Below are 21,127 nucleotides of genomic sequence, written 5' to 3'. Positions count from 1 at the left end.
ACTGTTTAAATTTAGGAATTTAAACGTCAGTTACCGGTTGTAGAATTAATGTTTATGACCTATTATTACTGGACAAAGTTTGCAATTTAAAAAAAAAGAATTATGAGGTGAAATATAAGTGACAAATCAGAAGACAAACAATACATTTGTGTAAATAATCAATAGCTGAAGGCCTATTTTGAAATGTTGGAATATAAAATGTCAAATTTGGCAGAAACTTAACAGCCAGTAAAATGGTGCCTTCTGAGTGTTTTTTTATTTACCAAAATTACTATTTTCAAAACTTCACTTCTATAAATATACGATTGTTTTCCAAAAAAAAAGAAGCTCAAAGTATATTTAAAGAAAAATCGAGGACAGCTTGCAGGTTAGTTACCTCAATAAATCAGTGAATCGGAAAATAATGTAGAAACTATATTTAAAAAATGTGGCTTGATTCGTTTTTGTCAGGAAATTGTTATTTCCCCACCAAAGAAGACCAGAAGAGCAGTGAGAAATATGAAGCTAAATATAAATGGTGACGCTTAAGAGGTTGTAAATGTGTATTAATACGCTAATAATGGAGTTTTATTATAATGATGTCCAAGAGACCAGCAACACACGACAAACAGGATAAATTATAGATAACGGTGAGAAATGTAGTTGTTAGAAGTCATTGCTTTTAAATCACATACAAACGTAATAATTCACCATAATGACAAATTAATTAAACTACAGTCTCACAAACCCTCTAGCACCTACAGAGCCTTGCTAAAGTTTGCATTGAGTTTTTTTCCAGTGTTATTGCATTACAGCCTGGAATTTAAATAACATTTTAAATATTTTTGTAATGGACCATAACAAAATAGTCAAAATTGGGGAAGTGAAATAAAAAAATTTAACAATAAAGATATTATACATGCATAATTTATTTACATTAAACATTGGTATAATTTACTTCCGACGGGGTAAATTAAAGCTATAAAGTCCCTAAATAAGACGCTACTAATTACTACTGCATGTTGTGCCGAAACAACTTTCTTCGGTTACGTAAAATTATGAATGTTAAAAAAACAAAAGTGTTTTTATTACCATTGTTCAAAACGTTGTCTTGTAAAACATATTAAAACCTGCATTAACTTTTCAAAATGGTAATTTTTAAGGAACGGTTAGGTAAAAATGTTCTCTTTAAGGATTTGTTAAATGATCAATACGATTTAATTAAAATCAGCGTATGAATGAATGAAAACAATCACGTGTACTTGTGTTACTTTCTGCTGGCTCTCTGAGCTCTTGTGTCGCTGTGATGCTGCTGAATTGTTGTCGGACAACACGTGGTTACATTTTTGTGCGGCCATGCGGTGCCACCACAACAACAACCCTCTCTACAAACACACACTTTGTTTGGCTGACCTACTTTTTTTTACCCAGACACATTTGTATCCAGAGGGATAAAAGAAAGGTTCCTCTACATCCCCATCTCCTAAAAATAAAAGACTGCAGTTTATTTTTTATTTTAATACAGCAATATAGTATAGCATCACTTCCTCTCAAACACATTAAAAGCATCTGTCAAGAAAATAGTCTGTGAATTTTTAATTCACAATACATTCATACCTGTTAAATACAAAATGAAAATATATCATCACAGGATCAAAAAAAAAAAGAAATGAAAAAGCAGCTTTTAATAGCCAATGTCTTAATCCAGAAATAAATAAAAAATTCCCGAAATGGCCAAAGAAGTTTTAAAAGTCTGAAGAACCCAAAACAAAAGAAAAGAAACCATGAAAATAGTTTTAAAGACAGAAGGATGACACTCATTACAGCTGTAAAACTGGACTGGACAGAGCATGCTCACGAGATCCACTTTTAATCCAACTGTTGTTGAATATTTGAAGCACGGAGGGAAAAGATCCGCTTAAGCAGCTCCAAAAATTACAGTTATACGAGATAAAGATTCACATAAATAGAATATAATGGCTGCTTTGTGCAAACAGTGGTCCACAGATATAAGGACTTTTTCCAGTGTTGTCGTGACAAAACATGGATATCTATGAGTTTATACACAAACAAATAAATAAGTTATCTGACTTTAAAGTTACTAAATATAGTTCTCCTAACGTATAGTATAAAAAGGCCTGGGTGCCTGTCAAACACACAGATGGGTGCAGGTTCCTTCATAGCTGAGGGAGGTTTTCCATCACGTTTATCAGGGCACAAAATCAGGCATTAGGTACACAAGGATTTACGTAATAACATTGTGGTTTTTTGCAGTAACAGCATTCAGATTTTGTAATTATTGTTATATAGTTATTAAGCGACCCTGTTATTATTATTGTAGCGACCCTATTAGTCGGATGTCTCCGACTCGTAAGTGGAACATTACATTATGTTGGTGTAGTTTTCCGCATTTGTCACGGACGCTTGAGAGCGGAGAGAAACGAGTTTAAAAGGAAATGTAACAGAGCTGTTTGATTTTTGGAGATTTTATCATTTATCATGTTTTAGCATGCTTAAAAAAATTTCTGAATTCTTTAAAATAAATATCTTAGGGGGTTTCGACTGTTGGTCGAAGTAAAAAAAACATAACTGAATACATCAATAGATAAAACTGTTGGTCAAATATTTAAAATAAAGCGTGAATAGAAATATAAAGCGATACGTTGGTAAACAAAAGTACCACCAACCACTGAATTTAAAATTATTTAGCTAACAATATTAGCTGAAAACACAGTTAGCTAAACACGTTAAGCACCGGCCTTTTAGGCTAGCTACTCCGCTAAAGCTAACGTTTGTGATTAAAACTACTCTTCCCATTTCAGTTAAAGTTAATCATCCATAATGTTGTAATGCTGCGTTCACACTACGAGCTACACAGCAATAGACTGCTCGTTATATTCATGTTTCTTTTACAAATTCACAAGAATTATTATTAACGTTAGCTAAACAAAGTGCAAATGCTAACGTTGTACGGTCCAGATTTTTGGAGGCAAAAGTTTAGAAACTTTGGCGATTGAAGCCACCTCCTGACAATAATATTGAGAGCTGGCTAACGCTAGCCCTCCTGAATATTATTAAATATCATTAACAGTTTGATGGTTGCTTAGTTATTGATAATAACGATGCTCTATTACAATTAAATCGTTGTAGTGTGAACACAGCATAAGGCAGTTTTGTTTTAGCCAGTAAGCTAACGAAATTAGCTAGCTAGTAGTTTACATGTCATTATCCTCTACTTTTCTATTCTTTGAATTAAAAACCACATTGGAAATAAGTCATAGACATTCTGTAAATGTGTATGATTTAAATGTCTCTTTATGTCAAACACACTTAAATAAAAAATGTAAAAGTAGAATTAGCTAACTAAGTTTGTTAGCGTTTTCTTGCCGGCTAAAATGCTTCGGCTACTGTTGCTAATTTATTTTTGACCAACTGATGATAACTTACTGAGGATAAAGTCAAAGAATTAAGCTTTATATCTTTGTTTACACTGAATTTAAATTATTTAGCTAACAATATTTTTTACTCATATATTTTTGACTTTCTTTTGCTCCATAGCTGTCAAATTTGGAAATAGCACTGTACATTTTTCACTATCTTCTGACTTTTACAAACTAATAATTATTAAAATAATGCACAAATGAATCAGTAATGAAAATAATTGTTAGTTTCAACATTTCGTGAGTCAATCTAAGTGTTTTTTTTACGCAAGAATTCATGCAGTTACCACATCAACCACAGTGTGATTACGTCACTGAACATGAACTGAATTTAAAATCTAAACCGTTTAAAATATCTTTCAAGGTACCACAGCTCATGCTTTTTCCGTCAAATATTTTTTTGTCTGTGATTTATCTGTCAGCAAAATAGTCGGCTATATAGACAAACTCTAGAAATATGCAGCAAAAGAGTAGAACACCGCAAAACCCTAACGACGGCGTCTTTAGTGTCTCACAGGAAAAGCATCCAGCAAATGTAAAACAGGCGGTCAGACATTTTGTAGCCTGCTGAAAAATTTCTGGGTTTTTGATCAAAAGCGCCGGGCAGTCTCTGCCTCACAGTGGATATGGACTGTACGGGTATTATAACGGCAGCGCTGCCTTTCTGTCCAGCGTTGCACCAGGAGTCACCAAATTTCTTTTTTTCCTCCTTCATAAAAGCATCTCTCAAGTCCACTGAACCCTCAGGCTTCATGGCAGCAAGAAGGCTCAGAGGACGAGGACAGAGTCTGGTGGGACTGGTGGTGGGTTTGGTTTCAGGGTTGGACCTCTTCGGCGGGCTCCGGAAGCTCATCGGTGGTCACCGCCGCCGGCTGGGCCAGTGTGGAGAACCAGGAGGACATGGCCGACTTAGCGCTGGTCAACGCTCCGCCCACAGACTGACCTGAGAGCAGAGTAGGAGAACAGTAGAGACGCCATTAACAAAACAGGTACATTTTGGTAAAAGTTTGTTTTAATCAGACGTTAACCTGCATTCTCTCTAATGTCCACCAGGGGGCGACTCCTCTGGTTGTATAGAAGTCTATGAGAAAAAGCAAAACATCATGCTGTATTGAAGAAGACTTGAAACTAGAGATTGAGACCATAAACTCATGTTTACAATGTTTACTGAGGTAATAAATCAAGAGAGAAGTAGAGTCATTTTCTCATAGACGTCTATACAACCAGAGGAGTCGCCCCCTGGTGGACATTAGAGAGAATGCAAGACACGGATCCCTTTCAGTGATGCCATCTTGAATAACGTTTAATTTACGGGCCTATTTTCTGAGCTTTCTTACCCACTGCCTTCCCCGTCTGCACCACACTGCGACTGGTGGTCATCATGGCATTTCCGATCTTCTTCCCTCTCTCGCTGTTCTGCACCGAGCTGCAGTGGACAATGAAGGAGAGGAGGATTCACAAACCACGTATGCAAACGCAGAAATGCCGTTTCCTAAATGTTGCGGCCGACCTGTGAAGAGGGGATTATGTAACGGCAGAAGGTTGAGCAGCAGGTGTTGCATCAGATGCTTCGGAGCTGACCCCGAGAAGCGGAAACGAGCGACGGGCTACGTTTCACAACAAATGCACGGCTAAATTCGGCTTTATCTTGAACAGCAGTCTGGTGCGAGTTCCAAAGCGGAACCTTTCACATGCACCCCCCCCGCCACACACACCTACTGACATTCAGCAGGAATCTCACAGCAGCCCGGTTAAAGAGACGGATGTGGATGCGTGTCAGCAGCTGTCACTCTGTGCTTTAACACCTTCTAACGAGCCAAATCATTTCATCTGGACAATTGAAAGGAGAAAATATCTTAAAGACTGCAGAGTTCAGCTTCAACATGCCGCTGCCTTCTTAATTACTCGACGCCAGACGTGAATAAACGAGTTGATCTGAAAGAACTTCAGTTTGTAAAAAGTGTGCGCAGGAAACTTGAAACCAAAGTGTGTGACGGATACGGTGTTTTATCGGACGACGTGACACAGAGCGTGAACAGCTTGCCGCCTCCGTTGGCTTCCGGCTGTTGCCAACTCCCTTTTTCTATCTTTATTTTCAAAATAAGAGAGGTTTAGCGTGTTTTAAAAGCACATTTTATGTAGAATTGTGTATTTATGCTGAATTAATTGAGTTTGTTAGAAAATGAGACAATCCCTGTGAACATGAGTAGAGCTTTTTGATCAAATCAGTCAATCAAACCACATAATAAAATACATTTCTATGGGATTCATTAAAAAATAATACAAATACAATTTAAAAAAGATATACATACACATCTTTTTAATTATTATTTTCTAACAGCTGTATACTATTAACCTTGGATTATTAAATGGATGTAATATGATGCTATCACATTTTTTATTAATTACTATTTTTATAATATATCCTAATTTTATAATATAATAAAAGATGTATATGTGTGTGTATATATATATATGTATTATATATATAATGATATATATTGTATATATTATAATATATATATATACATTTTTTAATTATTAATCTTTAACTGCAAAAACGATATTGGAATTTATTAGATTTAATATTAATATTAGATTTTACATGTATTATTCAACATGATCAAAGAAACACCAGAATGGGTCTCTTACTTCTACTTAAGATCTTAATATATGTAAATTAAAAGGCAAATGTGTTTGAATTAAAGCAGAGTAATCTAGCATCTTGATTTAAATGTCCTGCACGTACAGTAACATGGAAACAAAATGTTCATAACTCTGTAGCTGTTGAGGTTTTGGGTGGACTAAATGGAAACAAAAATCTGTTTTCAGATGCCACCCAGCCGCCGAAAAAGCTTCCAAGAAACCCGAACATAAAGCAGCATTTCCCCCGAGCCGCTGCGTACACTCGGAGAGGACACGCTGACTCTCCGTCTCGCTGGCTGACCCAAATAAACAGCTCCTTATGCGGCGCACTGTGGTTCGCTCACAATGAAGAAAGATCCTCTAACAGCCAGCGTCCGCCTGCAGCTCGTCACATGACTCCTGTTTTCTGAGAGCATCGCTGCCACCGGCTGCTCTTTGTCCGGCAACCGATGACGAGGACAGACACACAGACACACAGACACACAAACACACACACACACACACACACACGCACACACGCACACACACACACCAGTGTTTCCATAATACACATGCAACACAGCACATTCACAAGGGAGTCAAGCATAGGGCCGGTTTGTTTTTTTATAAATAGAGAGAGTGGATGGACTCAACTTTTATTTTCTCGTCTGTCCTTTAATCTTCTCTCTGAGGGTCTCGTTTACTGATGGGGGTCACATAGAGGATCAGGACTAGACGGAGACTGGTTTCAGGACCAGGTGAAAGTTCCTCACAGTAACTTTGTGAGCACGAATCCACAGACACAGTTTTAAAACAATATTGTTTAACGGATGTTTTAAGGGTTTTAAAAGGAGTGTTGTGACAGGAAAAATCTCTCCTTCAAAGTAAAAGCACTGGTGTTTACCGGCAAAATGTTGTTAAATGACTGAATAAATCTTCTAAAAAAAAAAAAGCTCTCACACGTTTCCAGAGCGGCTGAATCCCCGTCCTGTTTTAGAGCTCTGACACAAAGCTGAGGCAGGAAATGGGAAGTGTTTATTCCTGAGAAGACTCCGATGGCCGAGGGCCAAACTTCCTGCCTGCACCCCTCCTCCCCCTCCACCCTTCATCACCCCCCCTTACCCCACCACCCTTCATAGAGCAGTGAGCGGAGAGCCAGCCGTGCCCCTTCACCTCCTTCCTGGTCTCTGAACACACCACGATTTTTTAAAATCCACTCGTGACTCAAAGAATCTGAAGTATCAGCAACATTAAAACACAATTAAGGCAACTAACGATTATTTTATTGATTAATTGATAGTCTAATAAAAAAGTTATTAAACTAGTTTATAAGTGGCCAAGGTCACATCTACACATTCTTCTTCTCTTCTTTCCTTCCTTCTATCATTTCCTTCCTTCCTTCGCATCCTTTCTTTCCTTTCTTACTTTCCTGCCATCCTTCTTTCCTGTCCCTTTCCTTCTACGTCTGTGGGCTTCTGTCCGTCCTTCCTTCTTTCCTACTTCCTTCAATCTTTCCTTCCTGACATTAATTTTTTCCTTCCTTTCAACCTTCTTTTCATCCTTCCTTTATCCCTCTAATCTTCCTTACTCCTTTGTTACTTTTCTTCCTCCCTTATCTCCTTCCTATCCTTTTCCTTCTTTGCTTCTGTCCATTCATCCTTCCTTGCTGTCCTTTTTCCTCCCTTCCGTCCTTCTTTTCTTCCTTACTCCTTTCCTACTTTCTTACCTAAGTGTTTGTGTCATATTCTAAACTTAATTATTTTAATTTCTTTCTTTTTGTGGCTCACTTCGTGGCTTTTTAATAACATGTTATTACAGAATTGTATCTTTTCTTCCACTTATGATTTAAATGTTGCCTCAGATAAACTGAACTAAAACCCAGTTTAAGGTCTTTCGTCCACCATTTGTTTGTTTACTGAAGATTTACGACAAAGTTCACGGCGGCCAATGCCACCGAACACCCCGACGGTAAAGTGAGAGCATACAGCTAAGTTAGGGATGAAGACACTCAGCTGAGGGTGTGTGTGTGTGTGTGTGTGTGTGTGTGTGTGTGTGTGTGTGTGTGTGTGTGTGTGTGTGTGTGTGTGTGTGTGTGTGTGTGTGTGTGTGTGTGTGTGTGTGCATTTATCCGACGCGTAACACTAGAAGCGGCGCTCCAGCTGTGGTCGGAGTCAACTTTCATCCAAACTTCCTGGAACGAAACTGGAGCTGAAGCTGAAGAAAGTCTCCAGCTCTGTTTTTCTTTTTTGAGAATGAAACTGGCTCATAATTAATGAGTTCAGCTGATACGAGGCTGTCACCACAACACCCCCCCCCCCCCCCCCCCCCCCATTTTATTTTTTACTATTTTCTGACGTTTAATAGACCATTTGATGAATCAGTTAAGCTAGAAAATAATCAAAATAATTGTTGCAGCCCCTAAGTAAACTTTAAGAGACTTAAAAAAACTATTTAATTGACTTAAAGGGACGGTGTGTACTTTTGTTTAGTGAATAATCACCTGAAAACTATTTTTTTTGTTTCCGTTAGCTTAGAATGATACGTTTATAACTACACCATGTTGCACCACCGTAATTCTACGGTAACCCAGAACGGACGAACACTGGCTTGCGTAGTTCTCTTACTTACTCCCGTGTGCAGAAGTTTCAGTTGGTTGCTATCTGCAATCTCACCACTAGATGGAGCCAACTGCTACGCACTGTCCCTTTAAATCAATATTTAATTTAATTTTTTTTTTACTGCTTTACTGTTTTTGCTTCCAATAAAAATATTGTTACAAACATATTCTTTAGGCTTTTCCCATTATGTTCCTACAGACTTTTATTTTGGAGTAATGCTTAGAATTAACAGGAAGTAGGGAGGACAAAAACAAATTTGTGCTCTTAAACAACTTAATTATTGCTCTTAAATCAATACTTTGTGTGCACGAATCAACAGAACATGCAGTCAAACAATACTGTTGACATTTTAACAGCTGTTTTAAGGTTGCAAAAGAGTGTAGAATATCTCCTTCAAAGTAAAAGCACAGGAGAAATGTTCTTAAAAGACTAAATAAAAAAGGAAAAACATGGTTGCATTCAGAGGTTTCACAGTAGATCTTTACATTGTCTTTTTTAAAAGGAGCACAACACTGAAATAAAGTGAAAGTTTTACTGCTCAACCTGTGAAATGTCTTTAAAGGTTCCGTTTGTCTCCACATGAGGGCAGCAACATGCATCTTTTGGTGAGCTCCAGAACGATAATGTGACCCGACGAGGTTTGACAGCTCTGCTGCTGACTCTGCATTTCACTGTTTGTTTACGTCTGACATGTTGTTGTTTCTGATCGTCTGTGTCTCTAAAGTTGTTATGATTGTACAAAGCAGGAGATGAAAGAGTGTGAGAGGAGTGAAAGAGAGGACTCACTGTGAGAGTCGTAGTTTCACGTCAGCAACACTGTACTGGCCCTGGAACGGGTGTCTGCAGAGAGAGAATTTAATTGTATTAATATTTCTATAAACATGATTATTTTAATAAATCCTTAATCAATAAACCTTTGAGCTCATTCTCAATAACAAATGTCACAATATCGGCTATGAAGATAGTTTCTGCAGCAATGCGTTTGATTTAAACACCAATACTTTCCCCATTTTTCAGCGTCTTTCTATAGTTATTACAGGAATACTTTGTATATTTAATATACATGTACAAAAATTTAAAATAATTAATTCTACAGTATTACTATTAGTAGTTTTGTCTCCATTTCCTTTTCTCTGTTTTGGGATTCTTCGTTCACGGTGAAGACATGAGAGAAAACGTTTTCTTCAATAATTCAAAGGAAAAAAAGGTGAATAACTGATACACAAATAGTCCTTTTGTGGCGATAGTTCATGACATTTCATCTTAATTAACCTGTAAAAAGGTGGTTGAATGTATTATTGTTGTAGCAGGATGCTAATGTTGGGTTAAGTAGTTCTTTACAGAGCTGAAACAGATGACATTTCCCGAGTACAAATACTTTTTTAAGGTCCCGTCATTAAAGAGTTTCCATGCACGTTTTTTGTCCACCTACCCCGGCGTGATGGCGGCCATGGCGGGGTGCTTGTTGCTGAACCAAACCCGGTAGTTGTGGGAGATCTTCCAGGCCGTCACGAACGGAACGCCGTAATCGGCCAGCAGCCTCTCGTTGTCTGAAATAAACCGAGATGTTCGAGGTCAGTGAAACTAGATTTACTGACATTTCCTCTAAAGAGTCGGCCGTCATCGTTAGAAACAGTCTCTGAAGAAGTGACACAGTGAATGACTGAGTGAATGACTGAGTCACTCGGTGAGTCTTCCCACCTTGCTGTAGCGCAGAGGAAAGTAATGAGTGGAGGTAAAGGGTGAACTGCGCTCTGATCCACTCGTCTCCGCCCTCCCAGCCCGTCCCGTCCAGGAACACGTCGTCTCGGTTCTCCGTCACGTGTTTCAACAGGTAGTCGGCGAAGCGCAGGTCGGCCGTCGTCAGGCTCAGGATCTTCCGGAGCTCCGGGTCCTGGATGTGGACTCCACCTTCCTCCACCTGTAAAAACAACACAAAACATACAGTATTTACTGTCAGGAATGTCAAACTATTACGGCTAAGAAAATAAAATAAAGATGTCTTACCTCGACGATGGCATCGCTGAGGTGCCTCTGCTGGCGGAAGAGGATGTTGGTCGCACCGGCGACGAAGCCGCGCACCGTCACATCTGACAAGAGGTGATGCTGCTGCAGAGCCATGTAGGGCAGACACAGGTAACCCTGGAAGGAAAGGGAAACGGTCACTATGTGTACAACTGTACGTACACACACACGTACACACACGTACACACACGTACACACACGTACACACACACACACACACACACACACACACACACACACACACACACACACACACACACACACACACACACACACACACACACACACACACGTTAAATCTGAGTTAATATCCTGCTGGAGACGCAAAACACACAAGCGGTTATTTGATGAGTGCCTGTTTGAGCTTCTAGCATGATTTTATAGGTTATTTATAAACTAATATTGATCTTTTATGAACCACGAAAGAGTGAGGAAACATGATAATGAAGATGAGCTTAATGTATAAACTAATATTTCTTTTGAGACGCCAAAATGTTATCATCAGGACCATGAAGGAGGCATTGTGTGTGTGCAAGTTTCAAGGTCCCTCCATGTTGTTTGTGCCTTTTAATCATTTTGGTTTTGTCTGTGCCTCTGGTGAATGTCGTGGCTCTATGAGTTAAATGTCTTTAGATATTGAACCTTAACTTCCTGTCGAAGATGTTTTTTTAGGGGACGAAAAGGAGAAAATTCACAGCGGGAAAAAAGCTCTAAATCACAAACAGAACCCTCTATCGTGAGTGTTACCTTGGTGAAGATGGGGAGCGGCAGGCCGTACTGGTCCTCCTCCAGACCGGACACCAGACCCTGGACCACCCCTCCCTGGCCGCCAGCGGACTGCGGCTGCACCGTGATGGGCGTCCCCGGCTCGGAGTTGAAGACGTCCGGCAGCAGCAGATCTGTCTCTTTCCCCTCGTCGGCCTCTTTGGGACTCTCCTCCAACACGCTGGGGTCCAGAGTCTCCCAGTCGCTCTCCGAGGACTCCGGGGAGCTGCGTGACGGCGGCTTGAGGAGGTGGTTGTCCCCCTCCGTGCTGTTCCCGGAGGACAGAGACTCCACGGCGGGTCCGGCGGCGGCGGCAGTCCCCTCCAGCTCCAGCTCGGTGTTGGTGATGTCGGTGACGGACACGGAGACGAACTCCTCGGCTCCGGAGACGCTCTCCACCAGAGTCAGGTCCTCCGTCAAGCTGCTCTTAGGCCGGTAGTGGGACGAGTCCACCAGGCCGTGCTCGATCATACCTGCACGAATCAAAACGGGACATTTTGATTTCATTATAATAATTTCACAAATAATCCCGTTTGTCTTTAGCTTTCTGTTTTTATCAGCGAGACCTGGAGACGTTTTAAGAAGAAATGAGACAGTGTTTAAACTCGCCTGAATTAAACCAGATTTATTAAAACCTTGAGACCTTATAATGAAATGTTTGTATCAATCAATATCCTGTGTTTTAAGACTTTTCCCCCATTTTTTAACAGTTTTTTTATCCGTACAGATGCATGAAAAACAGCTGTACATCCTAACAAAAGGCCTAATTTAAAGTGCAAGAGGAGAGTTTCTGACCTGGAAACAGTGATAGAACCGTCATCAGAGCTCCCACTAGTCTGTTGACAGGAGACACATAGAAGAGGACCTGCAAACAACAACAACAACAACAGAAATCTAACTCATAGTGTCGTTTTGCTTCAAAAGTTCTGAATCGCTAGAAAACATTTGTTTGTTAATCGTACCTTCTTCTCCAGCAGAATAAGCTTGAAGAGGATGAGGACCTACGGAGGCAACACATAAAAGAGTTATTTTATAAAAACTATTACACAACCAGCAGACACTTTGATGCTCGTCTGTAATTCTCTACCTTGTGCCGAAAGTGCAGAATTAAATCTCTTGGTGATAACCCTGAGGGAAGGAAGCAAACAGAGCATCAACAAATGAGGAATAACAACAATCACATGACTCAAAACCACAAATATGGTCCGTTTATAGAATATCTGTTTCTCTGGAACAACAGATTATGAATCATCTTACACCTACAGTGAGTATTTATGTGATAAAGGAAGATCTTCTCATGAAAGCAACAGATATTTGTTATTATATTTATGAAATATTTACACATATTTGCAACACTTTGTCTTTTTCCAAATACTATTTTGAGTTCAAATGCATTAAAGTGAAAATAAAAAACACAAACTAGTGTCAGTGTACATTATTATTGACCTATATGTATCAAAAAATGTCACTAATATTGTATTGCAGTATTTATTTGGAATCTTTAAATCATATTTTATTTTTTGCATATGTTTTATACCACGCACTTATTATTTATTCCTATCAGGGTTTTTATTTTATGGTATTTTTTTACTTATTTCATTGTATTTTTGTGTCCCACTTACAATCTTAGTCACTAATACTTAATATATGTATGAAGTATATGCAATATATTCAGTTTTATTGTTGTTAAAAGACTATTTAAAATGTAAATTATGTACATAATGCTACAATATATAGCGCAATATATGCAGAAAATACAAGTAATGAGAAATACAAGAAATATGTTCAAATATGTCACACAAAACATAAAAAAGTGAATAAAATAATCCTACAAAGTGGATCCTTTGAGTGTGTTAAACATAAATAAGAATGTTTAAGTGTCCAGGTTACCAGCAGTATTAATAGAAGAGCATTTCACAGTTATCGTGCCGTTTAATCATTATTGCACATAAAAGTAATCACAAACTCCGGGGTGAAATGAGTTCAAAGGGACACGCTGTTTTAGTACTTATATATAAAACATATGTATTTGTGTCACAAATACGCAGCTTGTTGGACCCACCTAGATACACCTGTGATCCCTCCAGAGCAGAGCCCCTCAGAGAGCCGTTCATGTGGTCGTACAGCTCCTGCAGGACGGGACGAGCAAACAGGAAGTCAAGAAGAGGCCATAACAGGAAAAAAATTAAATGGTTTCTGTCAAGATGATATATTCTCACCTTTAAAATTGAGATCTGTGAGAAGTCTTTCTCCTCGAAGTAGGCGTGTGTGATGAGCTGTAGTTTAGCCTGAAGCAGACCGTAGAGAGGCTGGGAATCAACAAACAAAACGTGTGAGAGAGTCATTCAATGTTTCATCACATTCAAACAGGACTCCCGTTTGTCCCCAAATCTTTATCCTCTTTTTAGCAGGAAATGACCGGACATGATGAGATGTATGGTTTCTAGTTTTGTCCTCATTTATCTTCTTTTAGGAAACGTTTTAAGTGGAAGACGACTGATGTAAAGAAGCGCCGATATAACCGTGTTTCTGTCTGAAAACAGTTGCTGGATGTCTAAAAATGTGTTTGTTTACGTTTACCCCAAAACCAGCCTGGACCATCGCCAAAAGCTACACTTACTCCTTAACTAGAATATTTATAATATTATCATCATCAACTATTCCCTTTTGCTTTCTTTATGTCATCTATACTGGTTATTTGCCTTAAAAACACACACTTCAAATGATCATGAAGTAAAATGTTGTATTTTTATTGATAAAAGAATCGTAACGAGTATTTTAATGATGTCTTCGAGCTGGTGTTAGGAAGGAAAACAGCTCATAATTCATCTCTTATATCTATTTTATGCTGCTGTGAAAACATCCCCTTTAAACAACTGACTTATTCAAGTTTCCCACCAAAACCCTTCGGGCTCGAGCCCTGGAGACTCTCTTCACTCAGAGAACCGGGGTTACTATGTAACCTAAGTTAGCCAACACTTTTCCAAACGTATTTTAACAAAATAAAGTTACGAAACAAAACACGAGTTCTTAACTGAAGTTACAGTCAGAATCTCTAATGGCTCATCCTGTCTCACTACATTAAAAGCTTAAATCTGTGGAGACGCATGAGAGAGAAAAGACTCACCGCCCTGCTGAGGACGCAGACGCTCTTCTGAACCGTCTCCCTCGTGACGTCGGCCTGTCGCACCTTCAGGGCCTGAAGACGGATTAAAAACAATTATATATTATTGATTTTAATTATTATCATTGTAAAGCTTTGTGTGATTCTTTGAGGAGAAACTGTCGATTAAATCAACTAATCGATTAGTTGACAAACTCTTCCACCACACAAATAAATATATATATTATATATATAAAAACAGTGATATGTCTGACCTTTGCTTCTATTTGGCGATAACAGGAAACTCCGTAGACACACTTCATGTCTTCATTGAGGGGCGGAAGGTGAAAGTACACCGTGTCTGCAACACAAAACCAGATTACTCACATTAATAAACAACATGATGCAACAGAGGAACTGTAATCTCTTTATATTCATCTGTAAAGCCTCACTGCTCCTCAGCTGCATTTACAGAACAGTTATGTCGTTAAGTTCTTCAATTATCTACGAAGAACAAAGAAGATCTGTAACTATTCATCTTTTGTTTTTATTGCTTTTTTTTTTAATTCTAATTTTTTAGCTACTTACTTGCTTATTCTCACTTTCTTTTTTTGTTTTTATTGTCTTTTAAATCTCATTTGAATGTTTTCTTTTGGTGTTATGGCTAATATATTTTGACGTCCCCGTAAATCACTTTGAATTGTTTTGCGTTTCCACAGCGCTCCATCTATAAAACAGCTTAATCCCTCACTGCTGGTGCCGCCTCGATTCTCCTTCGTTATGAACTGTGCATTCCAATATCACACATTACCAACATCCACCACAAAAAGATTGATCACGTCCCAATACCAAAAACACCAGGAAGTCCTTGTGCACCCGGTTTACATTTTGCAGAATGCAAGCCTGCATGCTTTTCTGGCTTTTCTTACCCACAATCCTTTGTGCAGCGGAAGATACGTCCATGTTACGACAAAGTAGTATGTCACAGTGCTTACTTTGTAAGAGCTGCTGCAGCATAGACCAAAAGTAAAAAGAATCTTGTGTGTGGTGTCCTTCTTCAGATAGAGATCTGTGTTCATAAGGTTTATCGTATGCTGCATCTCAGGCGATGATGCAGCATAATGCAAGAGTAACGTAATAAGAAGTGTAACAAATACTTCCTATAGGGAGGGAATAAGTTAAGCAATGCACTGCTTTCCTGCAGGATTTCACTGCAGAATAAGCTGCAGCTCCTGCAGAGTGAGATGAGGTTACGTAAGAGAGAGAGAAGCCGAGGACAGTCGCTGTTCAAACAGCAGACCGTCAGCGGCCCAACCGGATAAACCGGCCAAAGTTAACAAGCTATTCATTAGTTAGAAACCGTTTCATTAGTCCAGTAAATACAACCGGTGGAATGTAGTTAAGTGCATTTACTCTAGTATTACACAAAAATGTTGAGGTACTTGTACTTTTTTCTTTCCACGCCACTTAATACATCTACATCTCATCTATATCTTGTTATAAACTAAACTATCTTACAGTTTATTTATACATGAACGGTGATGTCGGGCTGTTTGCCTTCCAAACGGATCCATTTTGGTGCATTTAAAGACACTCTGGACGTCTGAGACATTCACCTTTTTTTCGCTGCAATAAATGGAAAAACTCAAATCATTCTTTTAACGAAGTCAAAGCTCGTCACCAGGGTTTTATTTCCTTAAAACTTAACTCATGAATACAATGCTGTTCTGGCAGCTGACACAAAAAAAACAAAAAGGAAGAATTGTTCTAATGTAGTGAAAAGAAACTGCAAATGTGAAACCTTCTGAGCTACGAGTGGTTGTTTAAGCCCATAAATCCAAGTGTGTAACAATATAGATGTGTACTGCTGAATAATACAAACTATAACGTCACATAAAAGCTCCCTTTAGTGGCAAAAACACACTGTGGGAGAAGTGAAGTAAAAGGCTCAGCGATCGGCCTTCAGTCCATGTGAGGATGAAGGATGAAGAGCGTTTTATGACGCATTTAGAGTCTGGAGCCTCAAAAGGTCAGAGTGTGGACGTCAGAGATTAAACACAGAAGGTCCACGCTGAGCAGCACCAGGGCACAAAAACACAGCCCTCCAACCCTCCAACCCTCCAGACCTCCAGCCCTCCAACCCTCCAACCCTCCAGACATCCAACCCTCCAACCCTCCAGCCCTCCAGCCCTCCAACCGCTCTGCTTTAGGTTTCTTTCTCAAGCAATTTGTTGTAATACTTTGCAGCTATAAGAAGCTCCTCCAGTTCCTTTTGAGCAATGCATTGTGGGACAATAGTGCACATCGAACAGCACACTCAAAAATCTGTATTTTCATTGCTTTCTATGGTGAACAACCAAAATATAAAACCTGTTTTGAATTTGAAGTTAAAAAGAGCAGAAAAGACGCAAGACCATGAAAAATGATTCTTATAGAACAGCTGCAACGAGCAAGAATGACTAATTATGTTGTCTTTCATTTCAAAACGTGTGTGTGTGTGTTGTGTGTGTGCTCATGTGATGACTCTGCTGATCTTCACTGTACTTCCTCTGTAACCTACACCCTGTTGTATCAGTGTGACTGCCGTCTTTATGAGCCGCAGTGCAGAGTGAGTCGCTCACATCGCTGCTGCTTTATGTTTTTATATCAGCTAACAGCTGACAGCTAACAGCTGGAGCAGCAGAAACAAAGGACACAGAAGATTTAGAAATATCTGCGAGACAGATCGCTAGTTTGAGCGGATTGTCTCCTTCGTTCAGGCTGGTGGATGCCTCTCCTGCTCTGGGAGCGTTTTGCTTATTCTTGCAACATGAAGACTGAACATGAAGCAGAGCGCAGTGTTTGATTACATGTTGGTTTAGTTCCTCCTGTTTGAGGAGCAGCGGTGAACCACAGGACTGTCACATGACGGCAGAGTGCTGCTCTCTTTACAGCCTGGAGACCCGAGTCTCTGCTGCTTTCACCAAACAAACACATTGAAGTCTCCATTTCATCTGTTTATCGTCTGCTGCTGTAACCAGGTCTAGACTCAGAGTCTATATAAAGGTCCCTCACAAAGACAGACGATCCAGGAAGTCCAGTTTAAATCACAGTTTGACGCATTAAAAAGGTTCATCGGAAGCCAAAAACACGGCACAATAACTCTGGGAAGTCTCTTTCATTGTGACGATTGTGAGTTGAAAAGTAGAAATATGGAGTTCAGAATGAATCAAAGACAGTAAATAATAGCTATTTGTAGTATTGACGCAAATAAAGCTGCAATTAACTGTTATTTTCATTATTCCAGTGGTCCATAAAAGGCCAAAAGTTGTATAAAATATTCAGTTTTCTTTCATAGAAGACAAAGAAAACCACTCATCGTGTCAAGTCTAGATGCAACGTCATCGATCCTAAAGCTTTAGACGCTTATGAATAAATATAAACATTTAAATGTATATAAAACGAAGGATATAGAATAAACTCACTCATACGTTCTGCTGTTATAGTACGGAAACCTTAATAGGTTAATTAATATTAATATAATTGTAATATTATATCGGTGGAGGCTTCTAATGAGCCCAGTGGGTTTTCTGCCTCTTGCTGCACTCTGATATTATTCATCTCCGTTATGTTTTGTGTATTTTTACTATATTTTATCCATAAACATCCGTGTGACGTACCTTCCTGGTAGTTGTGCGCTCCGTCAGGAAGCGACAGGAAGGGGAGATACCGCCACTCCTCCGGCAGCAGGTTGCTGTCGTGACCCTCGTCGGGCATCAGCGGCGGGTACGAGAACTCAACCTGCAGGACGGAGAGTCGGCATGTTTGTTATTTATTCCTACACGTCTGCTTTATATCTTTATTATCATATCATAATCAGGATGGTAACAGTTTCATTTAGCGGTATTTAACAGCATTCTTGTCATAGTTACAAACTAATTACACACAGCATCTTCATCCAGAGAGTGCACAAGTATTACAACGCTTGCAATTCCTAATTAACTTATCAATTAACCCTCTGAACACCGAGCAGTTTCAGGCTCTCTGTCACCTTGATTTTCAATGGGAACAGCAAAACAATGGCCAGTAAAGAGAACACGTAAGTTGATCATTTATTTTACAACAATTTGACAAACGATGGAATCTATGTAGTCAACATTTGGTTAAGTGCCCACAAGTGTTACCAATGTTGTAAAACAGAACGGCGGCTCTATATGTGCTTTATACATTAAACTATTTACATATTTACAGCCTCTCTCCTCTCAGCTCAGTGTTTAACAACCTGAAGTTCAGTCAAAGATTCACAGAATTGTTGTCGCATGACTGTTGGTCTCAGATGAATCAATCATGGCTTCATAGTTGCGTTGAGGAGCTCAGAATTTAATGTTTTTTACAGAATCTGATTAAAGGAAACGGTTTATTCAGGGCGAGATTTTAAATGAGAACATGTAGAATAAAATGTTTTTGATGAAATATCACAAATGCAAGCTTAAGTTTCGGTCGCTTTTTCTGATGGAAGCGTGAGTCAAACATGATTTTACTACAGTATTTTCACAGTGTAGTATTAGTACTTTTGCTGCAGTAACTGATGTGAATACGTCTCACACAGCAGACGGTGGCCGGTGAATAGAAGCAGGAGGCTGAAAGAGACGGAGCCGACGGATTAAAGAGCCAAGAACTCAATCCGATACCCGGCAGGAGATCGCTGACCCGATCAGATAACCGCCTCCTCCAACAAAGAGCTTCGTAGGGTCTCATTCTAAAATAAAATAAAAACAACGTTTCATCTTCTGCCTTCATGCAGCAGCTGCTTCTGAGCCGCCAGCTCGGCCCGTTAATGTGATGAAGAGGAGGCGATTATGAGAAGAGGCTTCAGGAAGTGGATTAAAAGTAAAAACGGGTTTCAGATGTGAGCTTTGTGAAAGAAAACGTCACGTTAGTTGTGATTGCAGGCATTGTTTAGTCTTTGTCTGCGCTGCATAAAGTTATGATTCAAATATTACAATTTTAGATGACAACATTTCATAACTTTGGCTTCTTTTCTTGAATTCCTTTAAGCTCTTAGCATTTAAATGATGTTCAGTGTTTATCTGTTGATCTGAGAGAGGAGTCGCTGAACACATAAATAAAGTTTTAATTAATTTTAGTTGAAAACAAACTTGATATGATAGCCAGCCTTAATTATATCATCATAAAATGGTTTAAACTTGTTTTCCTGCTCTTATAAGCTGCGTTATAACTACAATTTTAGATAAATAAACGATGTTGCATTGTTATAAAGATGCTTTATCCTCATTTTATCTCTCTGTTGAGTCTGAAAAGTGTCACTTTCATTCAGTTAATTATGATTTAAAACTGAGACAAATAGCAAATCTTTACTTTTGAGAAGCTGCAACGTGGGAATATTCAGCATTTATTATCTTGAAAAACAGCTGAAATTAGTAATTATGTATCAAAATAGTTGTCGATTAGTTTAGTACTATTCGAGACGATTGATATTTTACTGGCAAAACTATTTTAAGGAAAATATTATTGTTGTCTCTTTTACAACAGATGACAAATAATAATAATAAATCGATTAAACACCGAAGGAGAGCAAGTGTCTCAAAGTATTTGTTGTTTAATTAAACATCCTCACATTGTTCATATCCGGGTACTAAATCAGTCAAATGATGAATAACAGAGAGGGAAGATACACATTGTATATTAAGACACACAGAGCTGCTTGCAGTTGAAAAACACTTTAGGGGAAAGATGCCCAAACTGGCAGCAGAGCACATGTTACATAACCCCACAGAGCCCAAAGCGAACAGCTGATGTTGATGCTAATGTGAATAATCACCCTTGTAAAGGTTGATGTGTGCACCGAGAAAATAAGAAAGACTTTACAAGTCAATCCGTGCGGAAATAAAGGCGGAAATGTGCCTTTATTATGAGTCAACTGAGCTAGCAGCTAGCTGCGTTAGCTTAGAAAGAAGCAGGTGTTCGTGTTTACCTGACAGCCCTTTTTGTGGTGAAATCCAACCACTACGATATGCAGCACCGGTCCCTTCGGCTCGTCTCTGCCGTGAGACTCCATCCCGTCCTCCACACCCCCACCTCCGGATGTAAACACGGCCAACAAAAGCGGATTATTTGCCCCCTCTTCCACACACACACACACACACACACACACAAACACGAGCGCGCACTGGTTCCGCTGGACAAGGAGCACGAACACAAACCACCGCGGAGACGATTCTCTCTCCTTCCGCTTCGTCTCGAGTTTGTCAGAGGACGGACGGAAAGTGAGAGGGTTCACTGCAGCGCACTTCCGTCTTCGTCAAAGCTTTGCCAGGCCAAAAAAAAAAGTATATATAGGTATTATAAAAAAAAAATATATATATATATATATATATATATATATATATACATTTTTTTTATTTTAAGTATATTTCTATACAAAAAATAAGAAAGAAAAAAATATATATATATTATAATATATATCGTCCCCATATATATCGTATCCCCACCACAGGAACTGTGGTGGGGATCGATCTTGTCCTTTACTCTGTCATCTTTGTTACAGTCAAAGAATTACGTCATGTATTCAC

The 21,127-nt window shown here is 39.1% G+C and overlaps 1 protein-coding gene across 1 annotated transcript; it reads right to left on the bottom strand.

Moving 5' to 3' along the window:
• Window positions 1–1,484: 1,484 nt before the first annotated feature.
• On the bottom strand, window positions 1,485–20,681 carry avl9 (AVL9 homolog (S. cerevisiase)). The gene is made up of 16 exons (XM_079180984.1): window positions 20,530–20,681; window positions 18,215–18,335; window positions 14,831–14,916; window positions 14,580–14,651; window positions 13,672–13,761; window positions 13,515–13,581; window positions 12,540–12,580; window positions 12,415–12,453; window positions 12,248–12,317; window positions 11,435–11,925; window positions 10,670–10,804; window positions 10,364–10,583; window positions 10,095–10,212; window positions 9,449–9,502; window positions 4,757–4,845; window positions 1,485–4,362 (listed from the first exon to the last, which is right to left on the bottom strand). Exons 1-16 carry the CDS (start codon window positions 20,611–20,613, stop codon window positions 4,235–4,237), a joined length of 1,905 nt encoding a protein of 634 aa, XP_079037110.1. The 5' UTR covers window positions 20,614–20,681; the 3' UTR covers window positions 1,485–4,234.
• Between the last annotated feature and the right edge of the window lie 446 nt (window positions 20,682–21,127).

This window comes from Pholis gunnellus, assembly GCF_910591455.1.
Source record: "Pholis gunnellus genome assembly, chromosome: 20".
Lineage (NCBI taxonomy): Eukaryota > Metazoa > Chordata > Actinopteri > Perciformes > Pholidae > Pholis > Pholis gunnellus.
The sequence above is the reverse complement of the archived record's forward strand: the minus strand, read 5'-3'. Positions and strand labels throughout refer to the sequence as shown.

Bases quoted from the DNA above. Each gene is read 5' to 3' on its own strand.
- avl9 (XM_079180984.1), bottom strand. From the start codon at position 20,613: ATGGAGTCTCACGGCAGAGACGAGCCGAAGGGACCGGTGCTGCATATC. The intron at 10,805-11,434 runs GTAACACTCACG...CTTTCCTTCCAG, and splicing joins CGCTCCCCATCTTCACCAAG to GGTTACCTGTGTCTGCCCTA. The intron at 10,213-10,363 runs GTGGGAAGACTC...GGTTTATTTCAG, and splicing joins TTCCTCTGCGCTACAGCAAG to ACAACGAGAGGCTGCTGGCC.